The sequence below is a fragment of the Anser cygnoides genome, chromosome 2, assembly GCF_040182565.1.
Source record: "Anser cygnoides isolate HZ-2024a breed goose chromosome 2, Taihu_goose_T2T_genome, whole genome shotgun sequence".
Lineage (NCBI taxonomy): Eukaryota > Metazoa > Chordata > Aves > Anseriformes > Anatidae > Anser > Anser cygnoides.
Window position 1 is genome coordinate 5,597,541 of NC_089874.1, and position 19,758 is coordinate 5,617,298.

At 50.0% G+C, this 19,758-nt stretch overlaps 1 protein-coding gene across 8 annotated transcripts in view; it reads left to right on the top strand.

Moving 5' to 3' along the window:
* Positions 1-19,758, top strand: part of LOC106036846 (cryptochrome DASH-like) — a 31,844-nt gene that overhangs the window by 758 nt on the left and 11,328 nt on the right. For 6 of the 8 annotated variants that reach the window (XM_048062433.2, XM_066991424.1, XM_066991426.1 and 3 more), the window contains exons 2-10: positions 330-2,762; positions 9,189-9,628; positions 10,523-11,635; positions 12,452-12,624; positions 14,399-14,492; positions 15,900-16,030; positions 16,743-16,891; positions 17,267-17,355; positions 18,808-18,881. In XM_048062433.2, coding sequence (XP_047918390.1) covers positions 11,579-11,635; positions 12,452-12,624; positions 14,399-14,492; positions 15,900-16,030; positions 16,743-16,891; positions 17,267-17,355; positions 18,808-18,881 — 767 coding nt within the window. In that variant the 5' untranslated portion in view covers positions 330-2,762; positions 9,189-9,628; positions 10,523-11,578. The remainder of the gene's footprint in view (positions 1-329; positions 2,763-9,188; positions 9,629-10,522; positions 11,636-12,451; positions 12,625-14,398; positions 14,493-15,899; positions 16,031-16,742; positions 16,892-17,266; positions 17,356-18,807; positions 18,882-19,758) is intronic. The other 2 variants (XM_066991422.1, XM_066991423.1) reach the window with 2 other exon arrangements.

A 19,758-nucleotide genomic window follows, 5' to 3' on the forward strand; every position in this document is an offset into this window, starting at 1 on the left:
AAACCCAGACCCATTCCCCTCAAGCTTTTCAGGACTGGCTGCTGCAAGAAAGTTTGAGCAAAAAAAAAAAAGCCTATTGCCTGTAAAGGCAATAGAAACCCCAACCAGGGACCCCTCCAGAGAGGTTCAGATCTCACAGCCCCGTATACAATCGCGTGACCTATTAATAAAATCCATAGAAACCAATTCTGTATACCAAATAACAGCAGATGGCTCCAGCCCAAACCGCTCCGGGTTCCCTCACTCCATAAATGATTTTACTAGGCTAGTCGTGATCTTGATGTAATTGAATAGGTTTCACTCTTTTCCCTCTCCCTCCCCCTCCCCAGAATATTTGTGCAGCTTACGGAGAGACATCCAGGGGGACTGAACTGTTGCTGGAAGGAACCTCTGACTCCAGCTTGCCTCATCAGTTTGGGAAGCGGCGTAAGTCTATCCTGAGCCACCTGGCTTGGAGAAGGAGGTTGCCTTTCTCTGCACCTTCCCTCTAACTCTTACAGCTTTTAATAACATTCTGGTAACTTGGCACATTTGAAATGTTTGGCTCCTGCCCATCGGGGATGTATGTAATGAATTCTTGTGCAGATGCATTTCTGAAATAAATCAGATGTGTTTACCTTGGGAACCAGGCACAGGGCTCCAGGACTTGAGCTTCGAGTATATAAGGCACTAAGTGACAAGGATCTCCTTTAAAACCTCCTGTTTTTAATGGGAATCAGTTAGGCAAGCACCAATTACTTGTGAAAACTCCTTCCAAGCAGCTTCTCTTTTCTAAACTCGTTTGATGCTCCAGGAATCCAGCTACAGGGATTTCAGTTCTAGGGTGTTCCTGAACAATGTAACGACCGCCATGTGTGCAAAGCCTCATTCCATTGATGTCAGCAGCTCTCTGCTGATGGGCGTGCTAAGGACCTGCCCCGAAATTCTGCCTCCTCGAGTTGCTCCTGAAAGCATTTATGAAGCCTGGCAGGATGATTGGAGGTGTGTGGCTCTGCATGCAGTTTCACGTCTTGTGGTACAAATGCAGTCTAGCAACCCTCACCACGTTTCTGGAGAGGAGCAGAAACCTGGTAGAGAACGCACAGTGGAGAGCACTATGGGAAGTCAATGCAGACAGTGGTTGTAGTGGCTATGCAGAAATAAAACAGACTTGGAGCTATTCTCTGTCCCTGAGGACAACAGATACGGCATACCTTGTACCCATACAGATTCTTCCTTTTCCAAAACAGCATCTGTCTCCAGGCTGCCATTAGGAAACAATCTTTGGTGCACACTGTCCCAAGCCATGCCCGTTGGAGAGGTGAGTCACACAAAAGACATACGGACGTCTGCTCTGATTCTTCTTAGTTTACTGCTCTGAATGTTGGGGTGGACATGAAGGGCTACACCATCCTGACAATATCTGCAGAGAAAAGTTGGATAACACCAGTGGGGACTAGTGACATATAAGAAAAGTGGATCTGCAGCCCAAGAACTTGCAAATCACAGCCCTGGGCAGTTCAATTTATGCTCCTCCTTTAATGATGTCAGGATTAGTATTTGCTGTGGGGAGGAAAAGGGGAAGATAGTTGGCTTTTACCTAACTGCTACTATTTTGGGCTGTGTTAGAGTTGCTGCAGGAAGTGAACACAGGTCCCAGAGCGCCACCCCAATTCTTATGTGACTAAGTATGCTCCGTCTAACCTGAAATTCTCCCATGCCTTCTGTTTGATATAATATCCTTTCTTGCTTCCTGTCCTAAACCGTAGCGTAAGGCCGTTGTGTGCTGTGAGACGTCTGTGGGGCTTTCTCTCCCATAGAGATGGATGGCTGCGTATTGAGGGTGGGTGAAATCATTCCTATACTTAGTGTGCAAACAGTAAAGGAGTGATGCCATCTTGGTGTAAAGAAACCAAGTATTCGCTCAGAAATTGTGCGCTGCTTCACAGCAAGAGGCTGGAGCTGCTTACAGACTTGCATGGGATTTCAGGACATAAGCGCAAGCTGCGAGGCTGTGGCATCCCATAGTAGCTCCTCCTTGCCCAAGTTTGTTCACGAGTCTGCTGCGTGCCATGGAAAAGCAGATGGAAAGAGAGGGCTGTGGCTACCCCGTGTCCCTCTCGGTGATGTTGCCTGGCGAGGAGACACGTTTATTTTGTTTAAATGCTCCCCCATTTCCCTCATGCTCTGACTGCTGCAGAGCTGAGTGATTTGGGGACTGCCTGACAGCTAAACCTCGTCAGGATCCAAAGACCACGGTTGTTGGAGTTCCTCAAGGGTTTTTTGCTATTCCCAAGACATGCCAGAACCTGCACAGAGGACAGACGTTTGGGAATGGTGTTTCATCTCCACCTCTGCTTCCACATTACAAGAAGCACTGCGTGCAGCAGTTTTCAGGGAACGGTGAGAGTCAGGTTCAGATCCCCATTGCTGAGGGGTTGCATGCTTCCCAGCCACCCTCTTCTTCCTCTGGTGTTGTATGAAATGCTCCCTGGTTGTTGGGATTGTCCGCTCCGCAGGGCAGGCACCGGGATCTGCTTTGGGAAAGCCCTCACAACAAGCAGGCTCTTTGGCTCAGTGGGTTTTGACTTCTTTCCTCTGCCCTGGCAGAAGACTGTTTCCCACAAACAGCAGCTGATGCCTCCTGCCCACACAACAGACTCCCTTGGGTCCGAGCACTCCCACAGGTTTGGGTTTGCATCTCTTCAGGCTGAGGAGAAGATCTCAGGCTTCTTCCCAGACGTGGTGTATGGGTGTTCCTAACGTCCACTCCAGTGTAAAAGGTAGGTGGCAGCAGCTGCAACCATATTTTAGGAGAGGATGAGGCCTGCACTTGAAGATAAAATCCACGGGCTTCATCCTAGAGGAGAGGGTTCAGAGTGTGAAGACCCAAGAGCAGAGCTTTGGCGCTCTCCATGCATTGCAGCCCGTTGACCATACGGCAATACTGCAACGTCCCTTCTGGGAGGGGTCAGAAATTTGCTCTGGGATGGGGTCAGAGCCAAGGCAAGCCCCCCAGCCCTCGCTGCAACCATGAGCTGCAGTGCTGCATTTGTGCCCATCCACCAACAGAAGAGAGTTTGCAGATGTTAAGAAACAAATGCTGAAGGCTGAGTGTGACAGCAGCGTGCAGCAGCCAGCGGCACTGATACACCAAAAGACAAAGGTTTTAGCTCAGAATTCATCCACGCTGGGTGTGATTACACCAAGGTTAAGTTGTGTGGATGATTTTTTTATTTCCTGGTAGCTGTCACATGTGCTTTCATGGCTGAATGTAACTTTCCATGCTGCCTTTGTTCCATGACTCACCTTCTCTGCCTAAACAAAGGCAGAAACAGCTCCAAGAAGGACAAAGTGAAAGTGAAGAGGACCTGATTTCGGGGTGGGTTGTTGAGCAAACACAGTTGGTGAGCGTTTTTCTGCAATGCTTTTTCACATACCATGTATGCATGGACCTTGAAACTTGTGTCCTCCAAGCAGTATTTGCAAGGTGATGCTGTACATCAGGCTGGTGAGAGGGGTAGAGCGGAAAGCCCTGGCAAGTTATACTGCCTGTCTGCAAACGGACGCACTTTAGACTTTCTCAGGCAAGGTCAGAACTATCCCAGCACATCTATGGGCTCATCTGGTGCCAGAAGTTTGTGGAAAGGAGCACAAGAAACAGCGTCCTTGCAGCATTTGCAGCTGAAACTGCAAGAAAGCCAAAAATCACAGGGGACATCCTGCATTTCTATCCCAGCTTCCCAGACAGGTCAGAGAAAATCGCGATAGTTTCCTGGGTAGAATCGAGATTCTCCACCCTGTGACTGGCCCCTCTTGAGTAAAGTCTAAGGGGATGAGACATGGACTGCGAGAGCTTGGTCCTGACTTGGCTTTAGGCGTGTGCATCCAGCCTGCCCTGTTCTTTGACTCCACTGACTTTGGCAGGATTTGGCTCCCTGAGAATACGACCCTATTTCCATAATCCCTCTCCTGATTTGAAAGGTAATCCATCCACAGGCGTGTAGTCAAGGCCACCGTTTAATCACAGGATTATAGCGAATGTTTTACAGTATTTTGCACTTCTTAGCGTATTCTTGATGAAGAAGCGCCGGCCAGAGCTCTTCAGGCATGTCTGCACTCCTACAGCTGACAGTGAATCAAGCACAAGCAGCCATCGAGCCCTAGTTTCTTTGTATTTCTTCCCGTTCACCCGCACGGAGCTGGATTTTAGCTGACAGAAATCAGGGGAAGTAGAGACTGATTTACCACAACTGGGATCCATCCCGTTAGCCATAAACTTATCTGCACGCTTCAACTGGAAACCTGCAGTTTTTCCCTTACATCTGTCACGAGGGGGAAGAAATGACAGAAACAATCAAAACCTGACTGTTTACACATGTTTTGTTTTATAAATGGACTTGTATAGAAAGTTGCAGCGCTGTTGCACAGACAGCTCGCATAAATCTCTTATCACAAAAGCCATATGTCCTCATTTCCTCATCTGCAGCAAAATACAAGCAGCAGTGCTTCGATAATTAGGAAGCTGGGGGTAAACCACTCAGCATCCAGCGCTAGGAAAGTGTATTTGGGTGAAGGTTACAAAACACAAAACAGAACAGTTTGGTTACGAGTAGTCCATACAACTTTCCATTGCGTGGCTGTCGTTTGTGTGTTAACAACCCAAGTCCTCCACAGATGGGGCTGCCGGAGAAACTGGAAAGGCTTGAGAGGGATCTGATCCTCATCGTTGGGTTTGTTCTCAGCTGGCAGGCTGGTCCTGCAGCCTTGCTGAGCTTTTATCTTTCCCTTGGAAATGACTCAAAATGCCTTGATTTTAAGTCTCAAAATGCGATGAACTGACTTGCTGCCATTTTAAATCCCTTTGATATGATTTCTGGACACATGGAGGGGATTGAGAGCGTCCATGGATGTCCTGTGGAAAGCCTTCCTATCGGATGGACGGCACGGTGGGGAGATCCCCAGTTTCCTGCATGGAGCTAATGTGGTTTCACCGGGGAAGAAGGAGCAGAAGGGTCCCGCAGGACCACTCAGACATTTTTTGCCTTCTCCCTTACCAAAATCTTGGACATTTGTCATCTGTGACCATTGTTCCGTGCTGGTGAGCAAAAGTCAGTGTCACCCGTTAACTTTTAGCTTCACCCACGTGTTTCCGTGAAGGTGCTCTGGGATGGATAAAAATTAACTGTGTATGCAATCAGCACACCGAAACAGCACAGCTGCCCTTACGGCATGTCCGTGTACTTCCAATCTTTTACTTTTTCCAAAAGGGAGACATTTCCTAAATTTCACATCAGCCAGCGATCGAGAAATGCCCTTTTGCCCAACTTGGTGTGCTTTGTGCGAGGGGTATTTATTTAATCCATCTGAAACTACATGAGAAAGGAGAGAAATATCCCGGCGACGAGATAAGATTATTATCTTCCTGGCAAACAATAGGAACACGGTCAAAATTAAAAATAATTTGATTGCAAATAGGAAGCCTAGTAAAGCAGCAGGAATAGAGGAAACATGACTAATTTTTTTTAGCTTGTCTGAACTCACACAACAGAGTTTTGCAAGCGCCATAACTTTGAAATATAGATCTGTAGAAAACCCATGGGGGGAGGATGGCAACAGTCCAACTGCAATAGTACAATAGGAGCAAGTTAATGCAGTTCATAGATCTGACCTAAATGGCTAAATGGCAACAGACAAAAGCTATTTTAGGTATAATTTGGTGGGGACCACACTAAATATTATTTGGGGAGGAGTGGAGAAAGTGAAGGCTTTTTACTTGACTTTTTTTTTTGGTTTATTTGCCATTCTCCTTGGCACCACGTGGCCAAATCACAATGCCAGCGTCACCTTCAGGATCAGGGCTCAGCTCTTACTGGGCCTGCAGGCCAATCCTTCACATCCTTGGTCAGTGTTGGTTCTTCCCATCTGCAGCAAAGAACCTTACTTTCTGCAGGGGAAGGAGGCGGTGCCTGCAGGACTACAATGACTTTGGGATTTGTCCCCAAGAAAAAACCCCAATAGATGTGAAGCCCATACAAGGGGGCTAATAAAGGCATGTCCTCCTGATAAGGATTACCAGCCAAAAGTTGTTTACATGATTCCCAGAAATACTGCGTACTGAACTACTGCTTCCTTAAAACAAAACTCAGCACAACCCAACCTCAAGCCAGTGAGATGTGAAGAAGAAAATGGTGTGTGGCACAGCTATTCCTCCATGGCAGATTGACATCCTCCTCTGGCCCAGGAAATGCTCATATCTAGCGGAGATGTTCTGGTGAGCTGGATGAGCCTTGGGACTCACCTAAGCTGCGGTTCTTGATGTCCTTGCATCACAGCCTGCATGGCAGAAAGGGCCTGGTGTCTATTCATGTACCTCAGTGGACAGTAACATTCGGATCTGTGTTTTAAAACATCTGAGATGATCTGATTGTATCCTTCTATAAATGTTACTGTCTAGAATGTTCTGTGCTTCTATTATTATCAGAGATGGGTCTCTAACATGAAGGCAGCCAACACTCAGAATGCACTGTGCGATGTGGAAGTGATGTTACATCCATTTTACAGCACAAGAGATGGAGGCAGAGGTTGAACTGATCCGTTCCAACAATATAGGAGGAAGTCTGAATCAGAACGCAACAAAGACATGATGTCCAAGGCCTAATTGTGACCACAAAACCACAAATTCTTTTTCTTGCTTTAGAAGCCTTTTGAACTGAGATTTCTAGTCAACTGAGGGTTGAAGCAAGCCTTTGGTTAGCTCCGGTGAAGCCACATTGGATTACATTAACCAAGGATTTCATTTACTGACATCAAGCTACTTTAATTGCACTTATGCCCTTCTGATCCTTTAGCCAGGTCGGTTCTTCTCGTACTTTGAAGGCATACTCCAGGTGAGGGTGTGTTGCAAGCCCATACAGCAGCCATAAGCAGTAGCTGACACTAGACGCTAAACGGTATTTAAACCATTTGGCAAACCTCAGACAAGTCCAGTAATTGTAGGTGGATGAGAGCTTGCAGAAGGTCATTAGGTTCCCGATGGAGGAAATACCGCTGAAAGGCAGAAGAGGAAATGACAGATTTAATGAACAGTGATCACAGGCTGACCTAGAGAGAGCAACCAGTCTGTATGCTTTCCTACAAAGGCGATCGTGGCAGAACCAAAGTCAGATAGCCCCCACACACTGCCTGCTGGCAAGAGCCCTCCAAACCAATGAGTGACAAATGGCACCAGGGAAAGGCTCTGAGCAGTAAGAGTGTCTGCATTTACACAGGGAGTGACCTGAACACTTTTGGGGGACTGTGTCCATCACCACAGATGAGCGTGCCAGATCTTTTGCAGTCAAAACATCAAAGCAGCACCTCTGGAATGGGAAGTCTCAGCATTAAGGCAGCTTGCCACTGTTGTCAATGGTTCACAAAGCTGACAGGCAGATCTAGATGGAATATCAGATACGTGCGAAAAGAAAGAGGTGTCTAATGCTGGTGGGGAGGATTTAGCAGGCTGCTCAAATCCAAGAAAATGAGATTGTACTTGTCATACCCAAGGAGACATTAGAGCATATGCTTGGCCACAGCAGGACTGCAAACAGAATCACTACAATCTGTCTTCGAGCAGTGCTGCACTATATCACAGATAAGCTTTGATGGAAACAGCTAATGATGGCATGATTCAAGATTCTGTAAAGGGCTCAGGGGGAGACTCAGTAAAACATCAAATGATGATGTCAGCCTTTTCATGCATGACAAACTAGCTGCAAAAGCATCGTTCTCACAGAGACTTAGAGAAAGCAACAGTTGGGACCTGTTTCCAAAATGAGAGAGGAAATATTTAGGCCAGTTTTGTTACTTTAGCCACCTGAAACATCATCCGATTGAAGCTGGTGCCATGCATCAGGAATGAGGTTGGTCACAGATGCTTGTGAACACGGACATAAACGGAGGTCAAAGCCTGAAATCGGCAATGCAATAGCGCAGCATTGCTGGAGGCATTTGTCCAAGGGACAAAAGCTTTTTTGTCCTGGAGGAAGTTCATCAAGTGAGAGCATTTAATGTAATCGAAACTTCGCAAAAGAACACGCAGCCCATGTGCAACGATCACCCTCTGTGTTACTCTTTGCAGTGCTGCTCAGCACACAAGTGGTTGTGCTACTGCTGTATCCACCATCTTCGATGCTGTTGTTGTTCACCTGGCTGTCACTACTGAAGGAGGCCTCTGCCTTCTCGTCTCAGTGCTTCATCGCAGCCTGTTTCTGTCTGTGAAAATATAAATGTTGGCATTTGCATGTTGTTGAACTTCCATCACAGCAAGCTAGATTCAGAAAGGGAGAAGGGAGAAGGGAGAAGGGAGAAGGGAGAAGGGAGAAGGGAGAAGGGAGAAGGGAGAAGGGAGAAAGAGGAGAGGAGAGGAGAGGAGAGGAGAGGAGAGGAGAGGAGAGGAGAGGAGAGGAGAGGAGAGGAGAGGAGAGGAGAGGAGAGGAGAGGAGAGGAGAGGAGAGGAGAGGAGAGGAGAGGAGAGGAGAGGAGAGGAGAGGAGAGGAGAGGAGAGGAGAGGAGAGGAGAGGAGAGGAGAGAGAGAGGAGAGGAGAGGAGAGGAGAGGAGAGGAGAGGAGAGGAGAGGAGAGGAGAGGAGAGGAGAGGAGAGGAGAGGAGAGGAGAGGAGAGGAGAGGAGAGGAGAGGAGAGGAGAGGAGAGGAGAGGATGGAGGAGGGCAGAGCAGAGCAGAGGAGAGCAGAGCAGAGCAAAGCAGAGGACAGAGGATAGAGGAGAGCAGAGGAGAGCAAAAGAAAGCTTTGACCCCCCTCCAGTTCCTCTGTCACAAAACTGGCTAGCTTTCTAACAGATTTGTTCTGCATAAGCCACAAAGGGAGATCGTGCTGCAGGAATGATGAGGTGTAATTCTGTGGCTCTGTTATCCAAGATAGGTACAACAGACATTTCTGACTGTGACACCTCCAGGAATAAATGAAAGTTGATAAATGGCTTTAATGAATGAAAAGGGACACCCGAAGCAGCAAGGGGAAGAGTACGGCTAAATGATTATAGATTTGGATTTGGCTCTGTCCAAGACCTGGTGTCCCATGAGGTTGTCTGAGAAACAAAGGGATCTCACGCTGCTGTTCACACTGCAGGAAGTAATTGCTAGATATTGGCTAGCCTGGTCCCTAGGTTTCCTCTGGATGGTCCATGGCTACGTGTTTCTTTTATTGCAGGCCTCCCGTGTAACTTCATCAGAGCTCACAGACCTCCCCCCATGTCCCATGAACTTGGAAAGCTTGTTCCCCTCCATGCTGGCACGAGGACTGCTGGTATTGCAGAGCCTCTTGGCAAAGGTTCTCTGCTGCTCACGGGGGATTGGAAAGCTGGAACACCACCTTGGAGTAAAGAGACAGGTGTCATTGGAAAAAAAATAAATAAAGTTTTTTGTTCTCAGTGCCTGTGTTCATCTGAATGGAAAATCCAGGCGAGGATCTCCAGAGCCCACGGTTCACAATGACAGCTCTCCTGGTTTCTAATTTTGGAACAAAGTACTCCTCACCACTGCTTTTCCTAAACACCCCCGGTACATTTTCAGAGCATGATTTCATAGGATCTAACAGAAGGAGGGACTGTGAAGACACACATACAGAATCTCAGAAGGAGCAACATCTGTGTAAGTAAAATGTACAAGCCTTTATTATCAAGGTAAACTACAGAGTGGAAGCAACGAGCACTCTTTTAGAAAGCACTGGCTTGAGCGTGCGACTGGATTTGTATGCTCCTACAGGGAAATATAAAGGAAATAAAACTGTCCTCCGGTGATGTGACAGAAGGGGTACGGTGTTGGGAGTATGCAGTCAGGGTTCAGGGTCTGAGCAAGTCCTTTCTGTCTCTGTTCTCCTGTCCAGTCTTGCTGCCGAGGCTGTAAGACTTAACAGCTGCTCACATACAGTCTGATGGTGCTCTCGCCACTCCTGCAGTGTGAATTACAGCGATGTTGTTCACCTTGCATCCTTTATACAAACAGAAAGCTGGCTGAAACATGCTTGCTTTTAAACCCACTTTTGCTTCCTCCCTGGCACAGCAGGAGTTTCAAATCTTCTCTCTTCTCCTTATTTCTGCTGCTGAGGTTTCTGGTTAGTGGAAACCAGCCTTCCTTTCCAGTGGGAAACAAACCCTTTTCAGCCTTTGGGCACCTCTCTCTTGCACGCACGTTAAATAAGACCTCTTCAAGTCTCAGTGCAAGTGGGTGGCTGTCTGACAGCTCTGAGTAAGCCACAAGCGGATGTCATTATTGCCAGACTTGGCCCAGCTTAATGTCAACTGCGATACTGCGGGGGAAACCTGGCTGCAAACAAAAGTGAAGCCAACTGCACTGCTTGTCCTTGTCCCAATGAAGGCAGAGGCAAACAGGGAAGATTTGGTAAACCAGATTGAAAAAATCCCTTAATTTCTAATACAATGAGGGGAGATGCTTGCCTCCGTAGCGTATGCATTGTGAGCTGACAACAGCGTTTTCCTTGGGTGCAAGCCAAAGTTTCGGCTCTACTTTTATTTCACCAAACAGGAGGCCTCCGAGATGAGTCACCGGTTCTTATAGAGGGCTGCAGTCTGCTGAGCCAGGAAAGGAGCCCTTGTTGCACAGAAAGGGAATCAGGAGATTATGTGTCATGGGGATCACGTGGGAAACCAGCCCCGCTTCCCACAGCCGGCCAACGCACATCGCACGCAGAGGAGCCGCGGGCCTGGAAGAGATGGAAATAAAACCGGGAGTCCCCAGGACTCTGTGGGGTCGGGGTGCCACAATCTGGTGAGCGTTTAAGAGCCGGCGTGGCTCCCCCAGACGTCCCTTTCAGCAGTTTGGGTATGTCACGAAGCATTCCTTCTTGTAAACCTGGGTCCCCAACATCACCAGTTCCCTGCCGCGATGCGTTAACCCTTCTCCATCCTCGCCCAGCCCAGCAGAACCAGGGGGTCAGACACGAGGAGGATGTGGCTGGAGACCTCCGCCAGGGAGCCACACAGACTGTTTGTTTTGTTTTGTTTCGTTTTTTTAACATTTCCTCTTATTATGAGAGCAGTTGAATGAGAAAAAGACCCTGAGGAACAATTCAGTGAGCAATCCAGACTGAGTAAGGGATGTGTGATCACCGCAGTCCGACGCCGAATTACGGAAGCTATAGGATGAGGCAAGCCTCACTTTGTTTGCTGCCGTCAGTGTTGGGAATCACAACTTTTATTGCTGAATTGACGGCTCACAAGCAACAGGCGAGCAAGCGGGCTGGCAGGCCGGTTGTCACACCGCCTCGGCGCTCACAGGACAACCACCAAGACACGGAGTTGGAAGGGACCTCGAGAATCGCCTTGGGGCCGGGCGAGGGCGAGGGGTGCCCGGGGCTGCAGTACCGGGGCTCTGCAGCGCCTCAGGCGGCCTGAGGAGAACCGGGGCGGGCTGAGGGGACCGGGGCGGGCTGAGGGAACGGGGCGTGATGAAGGAACCGGGGCGGGATGAAGGAACCGGGCGGGCTGAGGGGACCGGGGCGGGCTGAGGGGCCGGGCCGGGGCCGCGAGGCGGGGCAGAGGGAGCCGGGGCGGGCTGAGGGGGCCGGGCTGAGGGAGGGCCATGGCGAGGGCGGCCGTCTGCCTGCTGCGCTGCGACCTGCGGGCCCACGATAACCAGGTAGGGCCCGACTGGCAGGACTCCCTCAACGCGGTGTTTCTGTACAAGTACCCCTGGTGCCACCCCACTCATGGGTAATCTGGGGAGAGGTGTCCCCCTCGCCCCCCGGCAACCCTAACACCAACCCCAACCCCATCCCCAACCCCAACCCTAACCCCAACCCCAACCCCAACCCCAACCCCAACCCCAAATCTAACCCCAACCCCATCCCCAACCCCAAGCCTAACCCCAACCCCAACCCCAACCCCAACCCCAACCCCAAATCTAACCCCAACCCCATCCCCAACCCCAAGCCTAACCCTAACTCTAACCCCAACCAAAACCCCATCCCCAACCCCAACCCTAATCCTAACACCAACCCCAAATCTAACCCCAACCCCAACCCCAACCCCATCCCCAACCCTAACCCTAACCCAAACCCCAACCCCAACCCCATCCCCAAGCCCAACCCTAACCCCAACCCTAACTCCAACCCAAACCCCATCCCCAACCTCAACCCTAACCCCAACCCCAACCCAAACCCCAACCCCAACCCCAACCCCAACCCCAACCCCAACCCTAACCCTAACCCCAACCCCAACCCCAACCCCAACCCTAACCCTAACCCCAACCCCAACCCTAACCCCAACCCCAACCACAACCCCAAGCCCAACCCTAACCCCAACCCTAACCCCAGCCCCAACCCTAACCATAACCCTAATCCCAACCCCAACCCTAACCCCAACCCCAACCCCAACCTTAACCCCAACCCTAACCCTAACCATAACCCTAAATCCCCCACACTGGGTGCTGTCAAGGCCCTCTCTGTATTTCCAGGTGCTCCATTGGGCTCACAACAATGCCGATTACATTATTCCCCTCTACTGCTTCGACCCGCGGCACTATGTGGGCACCCACTGCTACGGCTTCCCAAAGACGGGGCCGCATCGGCTCAGGTTTTTGCTGGAAAGCGTGAAAGATCTGAGGGAAACGCTCAAGAAGAAAGGAAGGTAGTTGAGAAAGCACCATACAGATATCACGTCTGTTTTAATTTTCCTTCTCTTCTTCAACACGTATCTATGCTGTGAGTTAAATCATGACAGTCGGGCTGTGATGATGGTTTGTTCCAGAGAGCAACAACCGTTCTGTTAGCGTTGGTCACTCCCCAAGCCCCTGTTTGAATGACATGATGTGGCATCTGCAAGGGACTGAGGAGCCATCCAGGCTGTGTGCCATTCAGGTTTTGCTTTCTTGACCTCAGATAATGCAGATGGATGTAAGCCATGAGCTCTTTGCCCAGAGTCCTGCAGACATGAAGTGCGGTTGTCTGAGACATGGGCAGTGGCACCAACCACTGCGGCATGCTTCTTTCCTTGTCCCTAGCAAGTTTTCCTTAGGAATTGGTTTGACAGACCAATGTGGATCCTGGCTTGTGAGACTGGAGTTAAGTTTGCTTGTACCCTGTCCCAGTAAACGTGTTCCCTTTGGTAGGCTATGCTGTGGGAAGGGGATCTTCAGGGATTCCTCTTTCATGTGCCTTTAGGAACCATAGCTGGGGTAGACCAGGGCATGAAAGCCTACATGTTAAGAGATCCCACTACTAGATAACACTTGGCTTTGCTTAGCAGAAGATGCATCAGCGAGCCTGTCTTCTCCCACGGCAGCACAGCATTGGTAGGAGATGCAAGAAGAATGGCTCTGTGTTTGCAGTGTGGTGTGGACCATGCAGGTGGGGGGTGTTTCAGGAGGCTGAACCAAGCAATCAGTGGGTAGCTGCACCCTCACCCTGCAGCGAACAGATTCAGAGCTGCTTGAATGCTGCTGTGCCATTATTAGTGACTGGTAAGAGATTGCTCTTCTGCAGTGAGAGAAATGGTTCTGAAGAGCCGCACTAAGACCCATGGTCCGCTCTCACAGCCAAGAAGTATTTTCTTAAGGCAGTGGTAGACAGACATCTCCATTTACAACCCGTGGTGTTCGCTGCGTGCAGCTTGTTCTCTAATGTTTTATGGGATGTTAGGGGAACAGCTCTCTCTGCAGCACCCCTTGATCCTACCTTCTGCAGACCCAGCCCATCTTTGAAGAAAGTTTCCAGTCATGGTTTAAATTATTCTGCCAGAAGCACTGTGTTAACCTCTCCAGCAACTTCTCCAGCACAGCCGTCTGTTAGATTACGCAGTAGTTTGTGTGTGTGTGACGGGGAAAAGGACAGAGCCACTTACCAGGACTCTGCACCCACCTCTGGCCAGCTTTCTCACCACAGCTTCTCTTTTGGTCTGGTGCCCTGGGTACACAGCTGGGTAGTTTGTGGGGTTGCAAGGTGGGAGGGGAGTTTTGTTGATTCTTACTAACACGAGGAAAGAATTCCTCTGAACAATCCCACATGAAAGTGGAGGGGGGGTCTGCCCACAAGCCACGACTACCTGTGAAGGAGATTGAAAGAGGATTCAGTTCTTGAATCTCAGCCTGTATGCGTGTGAGGCTGAACAGATCTGACAGATTTACTTTTAGGTAACAGCCTGGCTTTCTGCCCAGTCATCCTTTCTAAGGCTTCCGGGGTGGTAGAAATGTGTTCAACGCAAACTCTGCCTCAGTGGCTTGCAAACTGTGTTCAGTGGTTCCTAAAAAATGCGGGCTAGTCAAATCCTGTCTGTCTGCCTCCACAGGCTGTCTGTGCCCCATAGAGAACAGGCACACAGGTGCCTGGGCTGATACTTGGGGCTCCTACATACACAAATAACGATAACATCAAACCTAATTCGGGCCAACCTTTTGTGTTTGCAGTACCCTGGTTGTGAGAAAAGGGAAGCCAGAAGATGTGGTCAGTGATCTAATTACTCAGTTGGGCTGCGTTGGTGTTGTAGCTTTCCATGAAGAGGTAAGGGAAATACCTGAGTGTCATCATTAAAAGATAAAATTAGCAAGGTTTCTTCTACAACCGAATGATGGTGCAGGTCCTGTATGTTCAGAGCCTTCCTTGTCTGTGGTATTACAGCTCCAGACAAGCTGGCCAGCTCCTGGAACGGGGGTGGCGTGGGTGCCTGGGTGGGAGTCCTTGCTGGATTGCAGCTGCTGGTGAGGAAGGAAGAAGAGAACTTTCTGGCAACTGGCATTGTGGGTCAGCAGAGCCCATTTCTCCTCCAGTTCGCATCAAGCTGTCTTTCCCTGGCTGCTTCTTGAGCAGGGAGCTAGCTGCCAGGTTTGTATCAAGTGTAGAAAGGGCAGTGGTGAGTTGGCAGCACCCGCGTTTAGGCAGTTGCCCACCAGCACGTTGAAGAGCGAAGCAGGAGTCTGGTCCCTGGCTGCCGACAGGGCTGGCACGTCCCTGACCTGTCCTCACTGAGCTAAATAAGTGGTTTGATGCAGAGGCTGCTGAACAAGGGCTCTGGATCCAGTACACATGCACATACACACTCGTGTGCATGCACACATGTGCCTACGCACGTACATTCAGTATTAGCAGAGTCTGGGCCTGAAAACATCTAATGTTGGACTCACTCCGTGATCCCTGTTGCCAGGCCTAAGACACTTGTACCTTGACAACCTACACGTCCCGTAAAGCCTTGTTCCATGCAGCGCTGGACCTTGGTGTAAGAACAACCCCAGAAGGTCAGAAGAAAGGACTCATCTTACTCCGTAGCCATTTTCCTGGCAGTGGCCAGGAGCAGATGCCCAGAGAAAACCAAAGGAGCAGAGCAAGATGCTCCCCCTGAATACTTTCCCAGCCTCCAAGATACTGTGACTGAAGGACTTCTCGAGGCAGGAGTGCTATCCTGATGTTCTCTACTGATCAATGAATTTCTTTTACATGTATTTGTCCAGTTATCTTTGCAGTCCATGCAAACTTACAATATCCGCAAGGCCTTACATCAAGGAGTTCCACAGCTTCGCTGCACACAAGATGATAAGCCAGCCTCTTTCCCCGAGTGACAATTTGTTGAATCTTTTTCTGTTTGGCTGTTGGAAAAAGTCTGGCCTCGTTTATCTGCTTTATATTCATGTCTGAGGTTGTAAAAATTATTCCAGGGCGTCTGGTGGTGGACTTGGCTCTTCAGACCAGCTTTCTCTCACCTCTGCCTCCTCCGCATTCTGGCATCAGCGCTGCTAATGGAGAGTGCAAATGCAAGTTGGGTTTGGCCCCCGGAAATATCCAGAGATTGTTTTCAGGCACCTCTCACTAAAGTCATGAAGCTGGGGATGAGGGAGGGGGGCGAGACCAGGGTCTGTGTGTCCGTGGGAGCTGCGGCCGTGCAGCAGTGGTCTCACGGCGTTTTGTTCTCCCCAGGCTACGCAGGAGGAGCTGGATGTGGAGAAGGGGCTGTGCCAGGTGTGCGGACGGCACGGGGTGAAGGTGCAGACGTTCTGGGCAGCCACGCTGTACCACCGGGATGACCTTCCCTTCGGGCCTGTCGCCAGGTGGGCTGCTCCGGGATAGCACTCACTGCTCCGCTGTCCCATTTATTGCACACTCCACTGAACCGCTCAGGAGGGGTTTTAGTCACTCAGTCACTCAGTTTGGTCACTTCAGTCACTCAGGGAAGGGGCACACTCATGCCTCTGTGTCCGGAGGATTCACTCTCTGAAACACATAAAGCTGAGGGGGTTCTTTGACATTTTATTGAGGGACTGATTTCCCTTTGCCCTTCTACCAGCGCAGTGTGGATGCTGTCTGCAGTACCCAGAGCCTTGTGACACTCGGACTGGGTTGCTCCATTACCCCGTCGGGCTACTGCCTGTGACAGAAGCCTTCTGGGTGTGGACTCTTCATGGCTCCATCAATAATCTCTTGATATCTACTTGATGTAGTTGAGTGATTCGTGGTATCCTAAAGAAGATGTAAAAAATAGGGCAGAAAAGCCAGACCGTACCGATGCCTGTTGGTCTCCATTGATCGTAAAGGCAGCCTGAGGTTGCACATTCGTATGTTGAGGTCAGCCCTGGCGGTGATCAGAAGTTAGGTGAGATAAATCCGCCCCTCACAATCGCCCCATCAGGACGCACCATAAATGGAAAAGGCACCATTTGGATCAGAAGCAGGAAGCAAGTTAGGGAAGGGCTGTGAGGAGGGGCCACCGCAGCCACTCTGCGGGTCTCGTACGGAGATGTGACCGTGCTCTGATCTGCGCAGGTTGCCCGATGTCTACACCCATTTCCGAAAAGCGGTGGAATCTGAGGCGAAGGTCCGGCCAACCCTGCAGCTGGCAGAGCAGCTGAAGCCTCTGGCTCCGGGGGTGGAAGAAGGCTGTATCCCTACAATGGAGGATTTGGGACAGAAAGGTAAGAAAACTTAATTTGGCAGCTGCTCCCATGAATTCCTAACTGAGAATCAAAAGATGGAGGCCTCCCAAGGCAGTGGTTGCCCTTCAAACGCTAGCTGAGCCCCTGTTCACTCACAGGAAACGAAGGTAAATTCCCTGCGTGCAGGAGCTGGGTTGGCAGGCCCTGCAGCTGGGTAGAAAACATTCTCCTAATCAGCAGTTTTGAATGTCTGATGTGGCCCTTTTTCAAAGGAAGGCTCTGGCAAAACCTTGCATTTCCCCAAAGCAGCATCCCTCGTGCCGAACGTCCCTTGTTTTTAAGCTCCTTGCCTTTGAGGTGCTTTCCAAAGGCTAGTTGTTATTGGTAACAAGCTGATGGTGTTTTCTGTGGCAGATCCTGGGACTGATCCACGAACAGCCTTCCCCTGCAGTGGAGGAGAGACCCAGGCTTTAATGAGACTCCAGTATTATTTTTGGGACACGGTAACTCATACATTTCCTTGTCTGCATCCTCCCCCTCGTACATCCAGCTGTACAAGTGGGTGAGGCTGCAATTCACTTCCTAATAATAATTCCTTAGCTCCTGTGTAGCACTGTACAAAGGAGAGAATTAACATTATTTCAGTTTTATAGAGAGACAAACTAAATCAAAAAGAAGCCGTCCAGGACCTGGAAACGTAAGCCAAATACTTAGGAACGTAGTTTAGCGGCCATCCCTCTTAAGTGTTTTTTTCCATCGACTTCAGGGAATTGGAACCATCTTCTGGTTTCTTTACCTTGACTTGCCTCTTTTTGCTTTCCCTTCCCACATCAGCAGCAATTAAGTTCCTCCATTTTGGAGGAGTGCAAAGGAGCCTGAAGGGCTGCAGTTGCATTCGGGGTGAGGAACAACTGAACCAAGCTGCTGCCCACAGCTGAGAACAGTCAGATGTTCCTAGCAGTCTGGCACAAAAACTCGTGGCCAAATAATTACAGCTACTTCTTGCTCCCTCACGTTGGTGGGTGAAGCTGCTGACTGTGGTTCAGCTGTGCATCCTGACTGTCTTTGAACCTTTTTGTGGTTAGAAGCTGCCTTACGTTTTCCTCGTGTGAACTTAGACAAAGGCACGTGTGCTGATTTCCAGCAGGGATGAAGGGGGCAGCAGCTGACCAGCTGAGACTGTGAAAGAAGCGTGCTGTGTCCAGTACGCTCACTAACACGGCTTCCAGGGGATTCTTTCAGCTGTGCTATGAAGGTCCTGCATTTGCTTGGTGTTGGGGAGCATGCACAGCTTTTAATCTTTACGGAGCACTAATACAATCACTGGAAAACATGTTCCTTATTTTTTTGTAGTTATACAAATGTTACCAGCCCTTGTTGAGCTAGAACAGCCCGCTAGTGCTTGTAACCTGTGCTGTGGATCAGGGAAAGATCAGGTTTCCCTCTGATGTCCTTTGCGTTGCCAGCGGAGCCTAGAAAACGGCAGATCAGCACCCTGCCGTGAACGTGGGTGGCCCAGAAATAACAGCGATCGGGATTCCTGCAGGCGAGCGTTGAGTGCTGTCAGGCGCTGTGGTTCTCAAACCCAAGCAAGCAGCCTCGTGGACAGGGCAACTGGCCAACCTGGCTACAAGCGCTGCTCCTGAACGGGTTATTGATCCGGAGTCAGACGGTGCGGGCAGGGAGCAGCGCGGTTTCAGAGCGCTTGGAGAAAGAAATGTGCTACAGGTTGAAGCAGGGAGCACGGCTTGTGACACGTTTCCCAGAGCTGCAGTGAAAACTGCTGGCCTGATTAATTCCCGTGCACTCGAGGCAGTAATTTGGCAGCGCTGTAACCCTTGCAGGCAGCCGTGAGAGGGAGCCCAGTCCTGCCAGATCGTCCTGGCTCTGACATAAAAGACATTTTAGCAGGTGGCATGTAAAGTATTAAAATCTTTTGTTCTTTTCTTGCGCAGAACCTGGTCGCATCCTACAAGGAGACTCGGAACGGGCTGATAGGAGTGGATTACTCAACCAAATTTGCACCATGGTAAAAAAACTTTTGTTGCGAGACTTGAAGCTGTCTGCCCCCACCCCAAATCAATGTTACCTGTTTGCTGAACACTCTTAGCATGGACAGGGACCTGAGTGTGATTCCCTCGTCCTTTCTGTTGGGGTACAGCAGTCTCAGAACTGCTCTTTATTACCAGGCAGTGGTTCCCTGGGAACACTGTTGCAGTTAGGAATTGCTGAAGGGCAGCAATGCTGTGCCAAGAGCTCAGCCTGCTGAGAGCAGCCATGTGGGCAGGACACCGGAGGGACAAACAGCTGGTCTCGGGCTTTGCGCTGCTTTATGTATCTGTGCAACAGAACCGCAACGTGAAACAATTTTCTGGGGCTGCTACAGGTCAGGTTTTTTGTTTTCAACCGGCCTTGTGCTTCAGTGTTTGCAGCGGATGGCTCCACCTGGTGGCACTTGGGGATCCCAGGGCCGCTGGCACTGCGGGAGGTTCGTTCTCCGTTGTGGCCTCCACTCGAGTTTTTTCCAAGCTGGCCGTTTGCCCAGCACAGACAGTCCTGATCCGCCTGCCCCGAAGCGTTCTTCTGTCAGACAATCAACATCAGACCGGGTCAGATCGCAGCCAGCCGTTCACGTCTCACACTGGTCATTTCTGAAGTGTGCAGCTGCTCAGCAATTAAGGAAAAACTCCTCAGGTCCTTTCTTCCTGTTTTCCAAAACTCACCAGAAGGTCAAATGTTTCCATCAACCCCGGTGAGGAATAGCATTAAAATACATTTCTGGGAAAATCTTTGGGTCTTATCACCCTTTTCCATCAGGCTGGAGTCTACGTGCTGTTTTCTGTCTTGCACAGCACCGATTTGGAGCAAACGGAAGGAGCCCACTGGGTTGAAATGCCAGAGCTGGG